General features: G+C 43.2%; 1 protein-coding gene across 2 annotated transcripts in view; it reads left to right on the forward strand.

Moving 5' to 3' along the window:
• The first annotated feature begins 6,857 nt into the window (after window positions 1–6,857).
• slc18a1 (solute carrier family 18 member A1) overlaps window positions 6,858–13,239 on the forward strand; it is a 23,310-nt gene continuing 16,928 nt past the window's right edge. The window contains exons 1-7 of one of the 2 annotated variants that reach the window (XM_080766887.1): window positions 6,858–6,900; window positions 7,644–7,686; window positions 10,733–10,829; window positions 11,315–11,622; window positions 11,939–12,066; window positions 12,669–12,727; window positions 13,046–13,129. In XM_080766887.1, the coding sequence (XP_080623013.1) occupies window positions 10,733–10,829; window positions 11,315–11,622; window positions 11,939–12,066; window positions 12,669–12,727; window positions 13,046–13,129 (676 nt within the window). In that variant the 5' untranslated portion in view covers window positions 6,858–6,900; window positions 7,644–7,686. Of the gene's footprint in view, window positions 6,901–7,553; window positions 7,687–10,732; window positions 10,830–11,314; window positions 11,623–11,938; window positions 12,067–12,668; window positions 12,728–13,045; window positions 13,130–13,239 lie in introns of those variants that run through there. The other variant, XM_080766888.1, reaches the window with a different exon arrangement.

Here is a 13,239-nt window from a genome sequence, read left to right on the forward strand (position 1 = left end):
AATGATCAATCTTCTCAACCTATAAGATATCAGATGTAGACTATTGTCGCGGCGTTCTTGTCATCAGCGTTTAGAATCAACACGTGTTTAATATTTTTGTGTTATTCTTGGAGACAAAAAAAACATTCTACCGTATTTCTAAGATTTACAAATGTAACAGATCGAGCTACGACCGACAAAACAGGCTAGGTCTATTTGCATCACTGAGTCAGTGTGAGTAAGAGAGTTAACAGAGGTTTCTTGTCTTGGTCCTCTTCTTATATCTTGCCTCGCCCACCCACGGGCTGCTTAAACCCTCATCATCTAATCTTCATCCACCCGCTGCACTCGGCTTTGAAACGTGTGTTTAGAAGGTAAAGAACGGATGTTTTACTGTTGATCAAAGCGCACACAGAAGAGAGAGGGAGTGAGGGGAGAGAGAGACAGAGACGAAGGACTATACAGACTACTTTGAAACCTATTTATTTCTTTGATAAATATAGGAAACAGGTTCTTTCAACCCTAAACCGCATCAATGAGACCTTGGAGGAGCGCGCGGCTTCCTTCCCCGAGGCTCCGGAAGCGTGCGTGCCTGCCTGTGTGTGTGTGTGTGTGTGTGTGTGTGTGTGTGTGCGTGCGTGCCTTCGTGCGCGCGCGTGTGTGCACTGTGCTCACGTGCGCGCCTTTAGAAGTCAGTCAGGTATGGAGGAGTCTGCTGTTTGATATGAAAAACCACTAATGATTGTCACTCATCCAAAGTGGAACCGCTATTAAAGTTTAAATCCCCTTTAAGATGCAAGTCATGTCAGATTAGACAGACATCCAGTCAAACAGACATCTAACGAGACATGACAGACAGACAGACAGACAGACAGACAGACAGACAGACAGACAGATCATTCTGTCTGTCTGTCTGACTTTACCCAGTTGGTAAACACAAACAGTTACACTGTTTAGTTACACTGTTTACCAACTGTTAAACAGTCAGCATCGTTGGGAAGTATACTGATTACATGTGTGTAGGCCAAGTTAGAAGTTATGCAATGAAATAATTTCAATTCAAAATATAGCCGCAAGCAGGGGCGGTCTTATAGTGAACAAGCAAACCAAGAAATGGACCATTCGGTATAAGCTCTGCCTTCCACCACTCTACCTGCCACACTGACAGTCAGTGTCTCCGTCACAAATCCAGGCCGAGAAGTTTTAGATTGCGACGCCACTCAAGCGAACTTGAGAGAGACACGCCCCCCAGAGTCCCACAAGTAGGGAAAGTTGCGAGGGGGTCACCATTTACTCAAACCCGAAGGAGATTCTGCACTCGCATCCATCCCCGAATACAAGAGCTTCTACCCAAATCCAGCTCAGAACGCACATGTGGGACGGTTAAAAAAAAATCCCGTCCCCCCTCCCACACACTCACACCTTGGCAGCCACAGAAACCTCTGCTTTTGCATGTATTGTGACAGACAAGACAGTGCACTTTTCATTTCATACCTCATACAAAGATGACACTGCTTGGCCCTGTATCTCAAATGGTCAAATAAGTATATAATATCCCTTTTGTATTCTTTCTGTATATCAGCAACATGGGGATTTTTAGACATTGAGGGAAGTTAAGATTCTCAGATGAAAAAAAGAAAAATGCGGTTTATCGACTAATCGGTTAATCGATCGATAAAATGATCTAAACTTGCAACTACGTTTGCAACGATTATATTAATGACACGTATTCCTACGGCTTTAAGTTCAACTAGAAAAAGTGCCCCTTAAGGCACAGGTCTCCACCAGGTCAGGTCAGGTTGTGGCCTCCTGTTGGTGTTATAATAAGCCAATGTGAAAAGGGTGCCATTTCTAGTTGCCTTTGATGGCAATTGGATGATTTCCAAAAATGTGTTTTTCAAAAATCCACCTGTTGGTGGCGCTTTAACAGGCCAATGTGAAAGTAAAGTAAGTAGCCTTGCCGAGCCATGAGGCTCATAGGGCAGGAGCCTATCTCCTGTTTCTGTAGCGTGAGGCAGCTTGATGTACACCCCCTGGACATGACGCTAGTATGTCGCAGGGACTTACCCCCAATCCAACCCTTGATGCTGAGTGTCAAGCAGGCAGGCACTGGGTCCCATTTTTACAGTCTTTGGTATGACCCGGCCGGGGATTGAACCCCAACCTCCCAGTCTCAGGACAGACACTCTAACCACCAGTAAGACGCGCAAACGCGGGAAGCGAACGCAGCTGAGACCCTGCAGATCATGTCTGTCTGTCTGTCTGTGTGTCTGTCCCGCTGTTACTGTATATGTGGACCTGGCCCCTTTTGTGCCCATATATGGAGCTGAGTGATTTGTTTGTGATTGATGCAACACACTCCATATTTGGACGTACACTCCATATTTGGACGTATAGCGGGACAGACACACAGACACACAGACAGACATGATCTGCTAGGGCTCATAGTAAGTGCTCACTGCGTTCGCAATCACTGCGTTCGCAACAAGGCCACTGAGCTGGTCCAATGTGAAAAGGGTAGGATATATTCCTCAGCCTAGTAGAAAGCTTAGCCCTAGTCCATGAAAGATTTCACATAAATTGCACAATGTGTTTTTTTTGTGTTCAAAACGGGTCCCTCCTGCAAACTTTGAAAGCCAATGTTAGCCAATAGGGATGGAATATGAAATATCGGCCAGATCCGTCTTGAGCACATAGTGGGGTTCCATCTCCATGTTAAATTTAGTTGTCCTTTACAAGTCATGTAAAAGTTTAACTTTCACTACTAATTTGAAGGTACCACTCGAACCATTTTGGTTCGAGTGGCAACCACCCAGATAAAATAATTGGCCTCCTTGTACCCCCCATTAGCCCTACCAAAATATGTTAACTGTTGTAACTTTTTATTGAATTATCCAATCTGAACACATGAGTTATGTATGGATTCACAATCAGGAGTAGCATTTGGTACTTAGACCATATTACACATATAATCCCCCCCACCCGTATTGGTGTATATCCACAAAAATAAGCAGTATTTTGATGGAATTGTGCACTTTACGATAAAAGCATGACATTTGGCATACAGTTGGAGAATGCCATAAGGAACATTTTTGTATCACAGATTTGTCCCATGGTAACCATTCTGTCCCATGGTAACCACCTGCTGTTATTTTACCAATTCAGGTTCTAGACCACTATAGGATCTTGATTTTGGTAACTAATCCAACATTTTCAAGGATGAGGTGGGGTGAGGGTCTATTTCAGGTGCAGGTTGAGTTGCTACTGACAGGACATTACAGTAGGTGGGCTTTCTGACCTTTGACTCGTCCCTTTCAGGCACAGTGTTTTTGGTGCAGGAGACTTGCCTCTCATGACATCGTTGTGCGGCAGTGGCACACTCTGGGTCATTGTATCTTGGCGGCCTCCTGCCAGTGTTTCTCCATACTTCTCATGAGCGCTGTGTTCTGGGGCTCTGTTATAGTCAACATACATTGTCTTGGCTGGAGGTTGCTTTCCAGGGCTCTGGCTGGGCCCTGCAGGGTCCAACCCAGTCTTGTGCAGATGGCTGTTGGCACACCTGGAGGCCCCAACCTCACTTGCTCGGTTGGTGTGATTATAGTTGGGGTGGTCTCACTGGTCTGTCCCAATCAGGATGAGGGGTTTGACCCTTTCAAACTGCGACAGTCTAGCCGAGTGTCTGTATTTGGTTGGTTTTGAGGCAAGATACAGGATACGATTGCTCAACTAGCCCCAGGTGACTTGAGGTGAAGGCTCCTAATATTTAAAATATATTTAATTCCTCAAACGGTATTGACTTGATATAGCAAAAGAAAACAAAGAAAAAACAGCAATTGTAAGAAAATTAAGACATTATTAAAAAAAACAAGATTTCCGATTTTGGTCATTTTGGAAATTGGGCAAAAATATTATTTTTTTAAATTTGTAGACTTGCCACTCAAACAAAAATTGTTCTATAGGCCATTATCTACAAATTAGAAGTGAAAGGTAAACTTTTACATGAGACGGTGTGTCTCGGGACCCCACTATATAGAGATACTGTTTTTTTAACTTTTGTAAAAACCCTTTTTTAGCCTCCTAGTGGGCCGTATAAAAGGCCGTTCTGGAAAATGTGGGGCAGAGGTTCAGCGTTGGCATCCAGGGAGTGTGTGTGCAAAATTTGGCATTTGGCAACGGTGCCAGAGATTAGTTATACAGTGCCTGGTGGAGACAAAAATCTGAACCAACCCCCTTTAAAGGGCAAGGATACTTTGGTATAGGGGGATCCAAATTGAGCTTTGCTTTGAGGCCTAATATACATGCTTGTATATCAGATATTCTCACTATGAATACAGGTGCGCCTTGAGATTTTGACTTGCCCACAAAAGGTTTTTAAGCCATTGCTTTAGGCCAACTTCTTTTTGCCTCTTCAAAGGTCAAAGGTCAGCCTGGAAAAGACTTCAGGGTGCGTAAAGCGACACTGTTGTGATATGGAGTATAAATTAAGCCTTAGAAAGTTGTATTTCCCTCCAGGGGATCAGTAAAGAAAAGGTACAGTAAAGGTAGACAGGAATGCCTACTGTGTTGATTTTGATTCAGTACCTCCCAATGTATGAATGAATGAACCATTGTAAAGCGCTTTGAGCACTTGGAAAAGCGCTATAAAAATGCAATTCATTATTACCTTGTTTGATCAAAACTCTCATTCATTGATGTTACTGTATGTCAAGAACAACTTTGGGTAGTCCTGTCCTTATGTACTGTACTGAGAATTTGCCAGATTTTATACTATTGTATTTTTTAGAAAGTAATCAAAAATGTATCGAGTCATATCATAATATGTCCTCTTCAGACTGCACCTTCCTTAGCCCATAGCACTTGCCATAGCAGACCTTACAGGCTTATGTAAACTACGGATAACATGTAATTTAGATAGCGTGTTATGTAGACTTGCCAGGTTAATTTGTAGACTTGGCATGATTCCTACTCCTACAGTCACGTATAGTTTCAAAGTACAGATTATTTTAGTTTTCACGTTATACTGTTTAGACTGATGATAGGTCCTTGGTATGATCCTAGATTACTATTTCTATGCATTTGATGTATTATATTACCTTGTTTTTACCTTGCTTACTGTAAATCACTCTGGATTAAGAGCGTCTGCTGAATGCTTAAATTGTACACTTAATTGTAGGAGGGGAGACAAGGGGAGAGAGTATTTTTTGTTGTCTCCACCAGGCCGAAGGCATGGGGAGAGAGTATGTTTTGCACTCCGTGTGTCCGTCTGTCTGTGGACAGCTAATCTCTGGCACCGTTGGCTTGATCGCAGCCACACACTGCACGCAGCACACACACTCCCTGGATGCCAGAGCTGAACCTCTGCCCCAAAGTTTTCACATTGGCCTGTTATAGCGCCACTTTTTTTTTTACAGTACACCTACATATTTCGTCCAAACATCACACAAATTGGTACACAGTCTCTCTATAGCCATTCAACGAAACGGGTCTTTCAGATCTTTCAGACTCCATCTAGATTGGCTAAGATTGGCTTCCAAGGTTTTTTTCAAACAAAATGCCGCGAATCAAGAACACATTGTGTGATTTCCGTGACATGTTGCATGAACATTCCCACTAGACAAAGAAATGCCACTTGAAAATGTTCAACTCAGCCTCATGGTGGCGCTATAACTGGCCTATTCGTGTTTTTACCTATAACTGCACAGATCTGTGGAAAACCTTGTATGCATACTCCCTAGAGGCCAAGGAAAAACCCTTGCCTGGAATTTCTCACATCTGCTCATTATAGCGCCACCACCACCTTATATTACTCCTTCAGATTTTATCCAAATCTCACGCAAAATCGGTACACATGATCTCCATAGTCATGTGATCAAGCCGGGTTTGTTTGATTTCTCATATTCCATCCTCATTGGCTAAGATTGGTTTCCAAAGTTTTCAGGAGTTGCCCATTTTGTACAAAATGCCACAACTCATCAATGCAGTGTCCGATTCCCACTAGGCTGAGGAAGAAATGCCAATCAGCCTCATGGTGCGCTAGAACAGGCCAAGTCGCGTCTTCACATATAACTGCACCAATCTGCATTAAACGTTGCATGCACACTCCCTAAAGTCCAAAGAAAAAAATCTGGCCTGCATTTTTCAATTCTGCCTTTTTGAGCACCACCAGGAGGCCCATTTATGGGCAAACCCTTTTTTATGCCACTCTCCTGGTTCACATAGAAACTACAACACACTTTGATTAGACTGTTGACAACAGTATGATTGAGAGTGAAACACGAAGCAGAGTCGTAGAGGGGGAGACAAACATGGGGTAGAGAGAGGAAAGGAAAACCTACCCAACAAAAAGAGAGGGAGTGGTTGTTGTGTAAACAGCCACACTGAATAGAGCAGACGCGTGTGTGTGTGTGTGTGTGTGTGTGTGTGTGTGTGTGTGTGTGTGTGTGTGTGTGTGTGTGTGTACGAGAGAGAGAGATGTGTGTGATAAGATGATATTGGCGCTCCAGGTTGCTTCACACACACACACACACACACACACACACACACACACACACACACACACACGCGCGCGCACGTACAGTATGTGCAGTATGTACCTACACACAAGGAGTGTGTGTGTGTTCCTTTGATTGATGTTTGACCATGTGTCCTGTTGTGTGTGTGTGTGTGTGTGTGTGTGTGTGTGTGTGTGTGTGTGTGTGTGCGTGCGTGCGTGCGTGCGTGCGTGCATGTTCGTGTGGCCATACTGTGTCTGTTTATCTACCTTATTATCAGCTTCAGCTGGAGAGAAAACTCTCCTCTCCTCTCCCCTCCCCTCCCCTCCCCTCCTGTCTCCTCTCCCCACCCCTCCCCTCGCCTCCCCTGCCTCATTCATTTGCTTCAGCAGCAGCTGTAGAGCACATCTCATCTGTCCAGCAGTAACAGGTAGGTTTCCATATTCACGTCAAATTAAAGCCTCTTTCTGTCATATTATCTAGTCTAATGTAGAACTTAATGTCAATGAATGCTGTAATTGTAGGTTCTAAAATGTGTTTCTGATAGTAAATCATAGCCGTATCTGCAAACTTTCTTATCATTAACGGGAGGCGGAGAGGGTCCATATTTGACATAAAAACAAAAATCATGTTGGAGTATCATGTCAGAAAAGTAATAATAGGCAACAAAGTTTTCAATGACTGGAGGCGGAATTAAGCAGATGTCTCTTCATGTCCTGACCATGTTGTGTTATACATTTAACAAGTACTTTGTGGTGAAAGGAAAATATATATTAATATATTGTTTATAAGTAGTAGGGAGAACTAGTGTTCGCAGCCTGATGTTTAAACAGAACACAGTTATTATAATTTATATTAGAGTGAATGAGTGATATCTAACTTTAGGATAAGCTATAGGCCTGTTGCAGTCTCACCAGCTAATGCCAAAAGTTCTAAGTAAATAATGTCATATAACATAATAATATAACAGTGTATACATTAATTTATGTTCTGTTTAGTCAACTTTAGTCATTAGATTGTAGAATTTCAAATTATTATTTTTATCATTGTATTGTTTAGTCCTGTTTCTGAGAGTCACTCGTATGCTGTATGGATTGGAGTGCAGTCGTTTACAGTTGATGCTAAGGTGTCCCCCCCCCCCGTCCCGTCCCCCCCCCCCCCATTTGTATGCAGTGAGTGTGGAGAACTTCTGGGAACTGGGAAGATTACTGCTAAGGTAAGGTTGATTCTAATCAATTGATGCTAAGGTTTGATGCTAATGTAGCAGAGTAGCACTGCCTGGAGCCCAAAGATCTAATATCTCCTTTGACTATATAGGGAGGATTGGAGTTTGGCTTTCTCATGCAGGTTGTGTTTGAATTGAACACAACACAACACAATGGTAACACTTATTAGTAATTCCTTCCAACGATCAATCAATTAACAAGCAATTAGCTGTCCCCAAATAATACCACCAATAATGTAGTAAATTCGTGTCAAAGGTCATGTCTCACCTAGGCACATGTAAATGTCTAGGAGCACGGTGGACCAAAATAAAGTTATATTATCACATTGCACAGATTATTCTAAATTCAAAATTACATTTTCATCATTCATTAGAAAAAAGTTACATGGTGCCGCTTTATTGACTGATAGAAACACATAAACCCTGCGGGAACAATAGAGAAAGAGAGGAAGAATAGATAGAGAAAGCACACGTGTAAAGTGGAGTGAATGAGGGGGGGGGGGGGGGGAGGTTGTGACGGAAATGAGAAAGGGGAGGCAGATAGACAGACAGACAGACGAGCAGAGCAGCGTGTGTGTCAGTGATGTACAGTCGATTTTGTGGAGATAAACCTGTTAGGAGAGCAGCTAAAACAATCAACCAGCACAATGGATTCACTAATAAGAACAGGAGCTCTGTACACCAGTAGGACAAGCAAACACTCACATATTGAGCCAGTCAGTCAGTCAGTCAGATATCCAGTCAGTCAGTCAGATATCCAGTCAGTCAGATATCCAGTCAGTCAGTCAGATATCCAGTCAGTCAGATATCCAGTCAGTCAGTCAGATATCCAGTCAGTCAGATATCCAGTCAGTCAGTCAGATATCTCTCTAAGGTAAAATAGTGATCCACAAGCTCATAACACGTCGCATGCGATGCATTATGAGTTTGTAGATCTGCCTTTTTCACTACTTTTGTGCTACACTCTTATATGATGAAGTATAGGGCATCAATTTATATGAAATGATTATAATTTTATATTTTTATATAGGCATATATATAATTCGGACGTGTGACTTTTCCAAGCTGAATTAGATGCAAAATCACTGTCACCGTTCATCGATTAGTATTTTTGGTCCACGCCGCCGGAGAGCAAATCTTCTTTTGGCCTCTCCAACTCAATTTCCCTGCCGGGACTCCCAGGGGTGCTGGAGGGGGTTTCAGTGTGTCCTCGGTCAAATGAGTGGTAGTTTAATTGTCTCCGCCAGGCGGAAAGGCATGGCCAAGACTATGTTTTGTACCTTGTCCGTCCTTGTGTCCATCCGTCCATGGTTCCGTCTGTGATCAGTTAATCTCCAGCACGGCACCTTTGGCTTGATCGCAGTGAAACTGTGCAAAGTAACACACTCCCTGGATGGCCAGAGCAGAACCTCTGTTATAGCGCCACCAGGAGGCCGATTTTCACATTTCAACAAATAGGCAATTCAATGTTCTTTGTGAAACAATCTACTGTATATAAAGGTAAAATTGTGTCGGGCGGTCACGCAGATATGCCCTTATATGGATGCACTGAGTGGAGGCAACGGTTTAACATCATGAGCGTAAATGGCTTACCGTTATGGTGCGTTCACACGGGCCGATGTAAAAGATGCAGTCTACCATTCATTGTCAATGGAAGCCAGCGACATGACGATGCCCATGTCTGCCCTATGTGAACGCAAGATATAGGCAGTGCGATTTCTGTTGTGTTGTGTGACGTCAGCAGATAGAAGCAGGACCAGCAACGCCTTGTCAGTGCAATAACCCGAGCAATGCCGGGCAACCTGATATCACAGTCTCTCTGCTTGTATTAATATATTGGAGAGATAACGATCTTTTTTTCCTTCCAGACACGGAACACAACTCAACGTCTTTTAGCACCATGACCTTATCTCTGTGTGTGTGTGTGTGTGTGTGTGTGTGTGTGTGTGTGTGTGTGTGTGTGTGTGTGTGTGTGTGTGTGTGTGTGTGTGTGTGTGTGTGTGTGTGTGTGTGTGTGTGTGTGTGTACGCCGTGGTTCAAAGTAAGATTTACTCAAGTATACTGTACTTAAGTACAATTTTGAGGTATTTTATATTAGTTATATATAATATTTGTCCCTCCACTACAGATGGCATGGTGGACAGAGTCTAATATATATATATTTGTCCCACCACTACAGATGGCATGGTGGACAGAGTCTAATATATATATATATTTCCCCACCACTACAGATGGCATGGTGGACAGAGTCTAATATATATATATTTTTTCCCCACCACTACAGATGGCATGGTGGACAGAGTCTAATATATATATATTTCCCCACCACTACAGATGGCATGGTGGACAGAGTCTAATATATATATATATTTCCCCACCACTACAGATGGCATGGTGGACAGAGTCTAATATATATATATATTTCCCCACCACTACAGATGGCATGGTGGACAGAGTCTAATATATATATATATTTATTCCCACCACTACAGATGGCATGGTGGACAGAGTCTAATATATATATATATATTTCCCCACCACTACAGATGGCATGGTGGACAGAGTCTAATATATATATATATTTGTCCCACCACTACAGATGGCATGGTGGACAGAGTCTAATATATTTTTTCCCACCACTACAGATGGCATGGTGGACAGAGTCTAATATATTTTTTCCCACCACTACAGATGGCATGGTGGACAGAGTCTAATATATTTTTTCCCACCACTACAGATGGCATGGTGGACAGAGTCTAATATATTTTTTCCCACCACTACAGATGGCATGGTGGACAGAGTCTAATATATTTTTTCCCACCACTACAGATGGCATGGTGGACAGAGTCTAATATATATATATATTTCCCCACCACTACAGATGGCATGGTGGACAGAGTCTAATATATATATATATTTCCCCACCACTACAGATGGCATGGTGGACAGAGTCTAATATATATATATATTTCCCCACCACTACAGATGGCATGGTGGACAGAGTCTAATATATATATATATTTCCCCACCACTACAGATGGCATGGTGGACAGAGTCTCGAGGCTCTCCCAGACTGGTGCTGGTGGTCGTGTGTGTCGCTCTTCTACTGGACAATATGCTTTTAACTGTGGTCGGTCAGTACGCAAGCAAGCAAGCATGCGTGCACACACACACGCACGCACGCACGCACGCACACACACACACACACACACACACACACACACACACACACACACACACACACACACACACACACACACACACTGAGCCGGTACACTCTACGTCAGTACGTCACTCTACCCTGGGGGTATAGTGACGTACATAGTCAGGCTAGCTAACATTAGCCTGACATTTACCTTTGTGTGTCTTTGTATGCAGAACACACACACACACACACACACACACACACACACACACACTCACACACACACACACACACACACACACTCAGAGAACACTAGGTCATGCTGCCTGGCAGAGATACAGATTGATAATGCAATGATGATGAATCATATCTCTCTGTCATTTCTTTCTTTCTTTCTTTCTTTCTTTCTTTCTTTCTTTCTTTCTTTCTTTCTTTCTTTCTTTCTTTCTCCCTCCCTCCCTCCCTCCCCTCCAGTGCCTATCATCCCTACCTTCCTGTATGCTCTTGATCATCCCAGCCCTGGGTCCGGGCCCTCGCAGCTTCCCTTACCCGGCGCTTCAGACTACCAGCATACTTCCGGGCAGATCACCCAGCCCTCGATGCTCCTTCGGCCCAGCGACAGTACACTTGTCCTGGGTACACTGCCTGGGTACACAGCCTGGCCAGAGCCTGTGTTTTCTCAGGTGGTGTCCCTGTTTGACAATACTACTGTCAGCATGTTGGAGACAGCGCCCCCTACTGACATGTCGCTCCCACAGATGAATGACAGCATTAATGCAACTGTAGGTGATCATTGGAGTTCCCAATAATACGATAATAATACAACAAAACACAGGAACACATTGATTTTGAATGAACGCTTTAACAACAAGATCGTTAACAGTACAGATACTGTAGTACAGTCACGGTTATGCCCACAAAAAGCCCTGTGGTCCACTGTACTCAATTCATAAGCAATACAATACAATACAATACAATACAATACAATACAATACAATACAATATTACAAATGCAATACAAAACATTTAGGAAATTCGGAATAAAACTATTTATTGTGACGTATCTCCTCTCACCGCCGCTCCTCTTCTCTCCTGCAGGTGGCGTCGTCGTGTGTGAAGGACAGTTCGTACTTGGCAGAGGAGAGTGTCCCAGTTGGTTTGATGTTTGCATCCAAAGCTGTGGTTCAGCTGATGGTCAATCCATTTGTAGGACCTCTAACTAACAGGTACACGCATGTGAGTGTGTGTACTGTGTGTACTGTGTGTGTGTGTGTGTGTGTGTGTGTGTGTGTGTGTGTGTGTGTGTGTGTGTGTGTGTGTGTGTGTGTGCGTGTGCGTGTGCATGCATGCCTGCGCGCAAGTGTGACTGTGTGTGTGCGACTGTGTGTGTGTGTGTGTGTGTGTGTGTGTGTGTGTGTGTGTGTGTGTGTGTAAGAACTGATTGAAATGATCATGTCTTGGGTTGTGATTTAAAGCTGCACTATGTAACTATGTCTATGTAACTATGTAACTATGTCTATGTAACTACGTAACTATGATTGTGAATCTGTTTGTTTAACTGTATGTAATGTGTTTTATTTTCGTTTTTCGTTATGTCATTATTTATTTATTTTTGGTTTGTATTTATTATTGTCAATTCATTTCGTGATAAGATTTTGTTTGTATTTGTGCTGCCAGAGGGATGTGGGGGGGGGGGGAATATATGTCAATTGTTGAAAATACTTGTGTAATATAAAGAAAATTAATAAACATATGTTTAAAAAAAAAAAAAAAAAACGATGTAACTATGTAACTATGTAACTATGTAACTATGTCTCTCCTCTCCTAGGATCGGCTATCATATTCCCATGTTTGCTGGTTTTATCATCATGTTTTTTTCTACCATCAGTGAGTTTTAATAACACACACACACACACACACACGCACACGCACACGCACACACACACGCACACGCACGCACGCACATGCACACGCACACGCACACACACACACACACACACACACACACACACACACATGCCTTGCTAAAATGAACTGCATTTGCGAAGTAGTGTCATTCATTGTGTGTAATAGTGTGCTTTACGTTGTGTGTGTGTGTGTGTGTGTGTGTGTGTGTGTGTGTGTGTGTGTGTGTGTGTGTGTGTGTGTGTGTGTGTGTGTGTGTGTGTGTGTGTGTGCTTGTGCGTGTGCGTGTGCGTGTGTCAGTGTTTGCTTTCGCAGGAACCTACAGTTTGTTGTTCTTTGCTCGTTCTCTCCAGGGAATCGGCTCCTCCTTCTCCTCTGTGGCAGGTAAGGTGCCTCGCTCAACAGGTACTGTACTGTGTTGAGGCTCAACAGGTACTGTACTGTGTTGAGGCTCAGGTACTGTACTGTGTTGAGGCTCAACAGGTACTGTACTG

Source organism: Protomyctophum bolini, assembly GCF_963924005.1.
Source record: "Protomyctophum bolini genome assembly, chromosome: 6".
Classification (NCBI taxonomy): Eukaryota; Metazoa; Chordata; class Actinopteri; order Myctophiformes; family Myctophidae; genus Protomyctophum; species Protomyctophum bolini.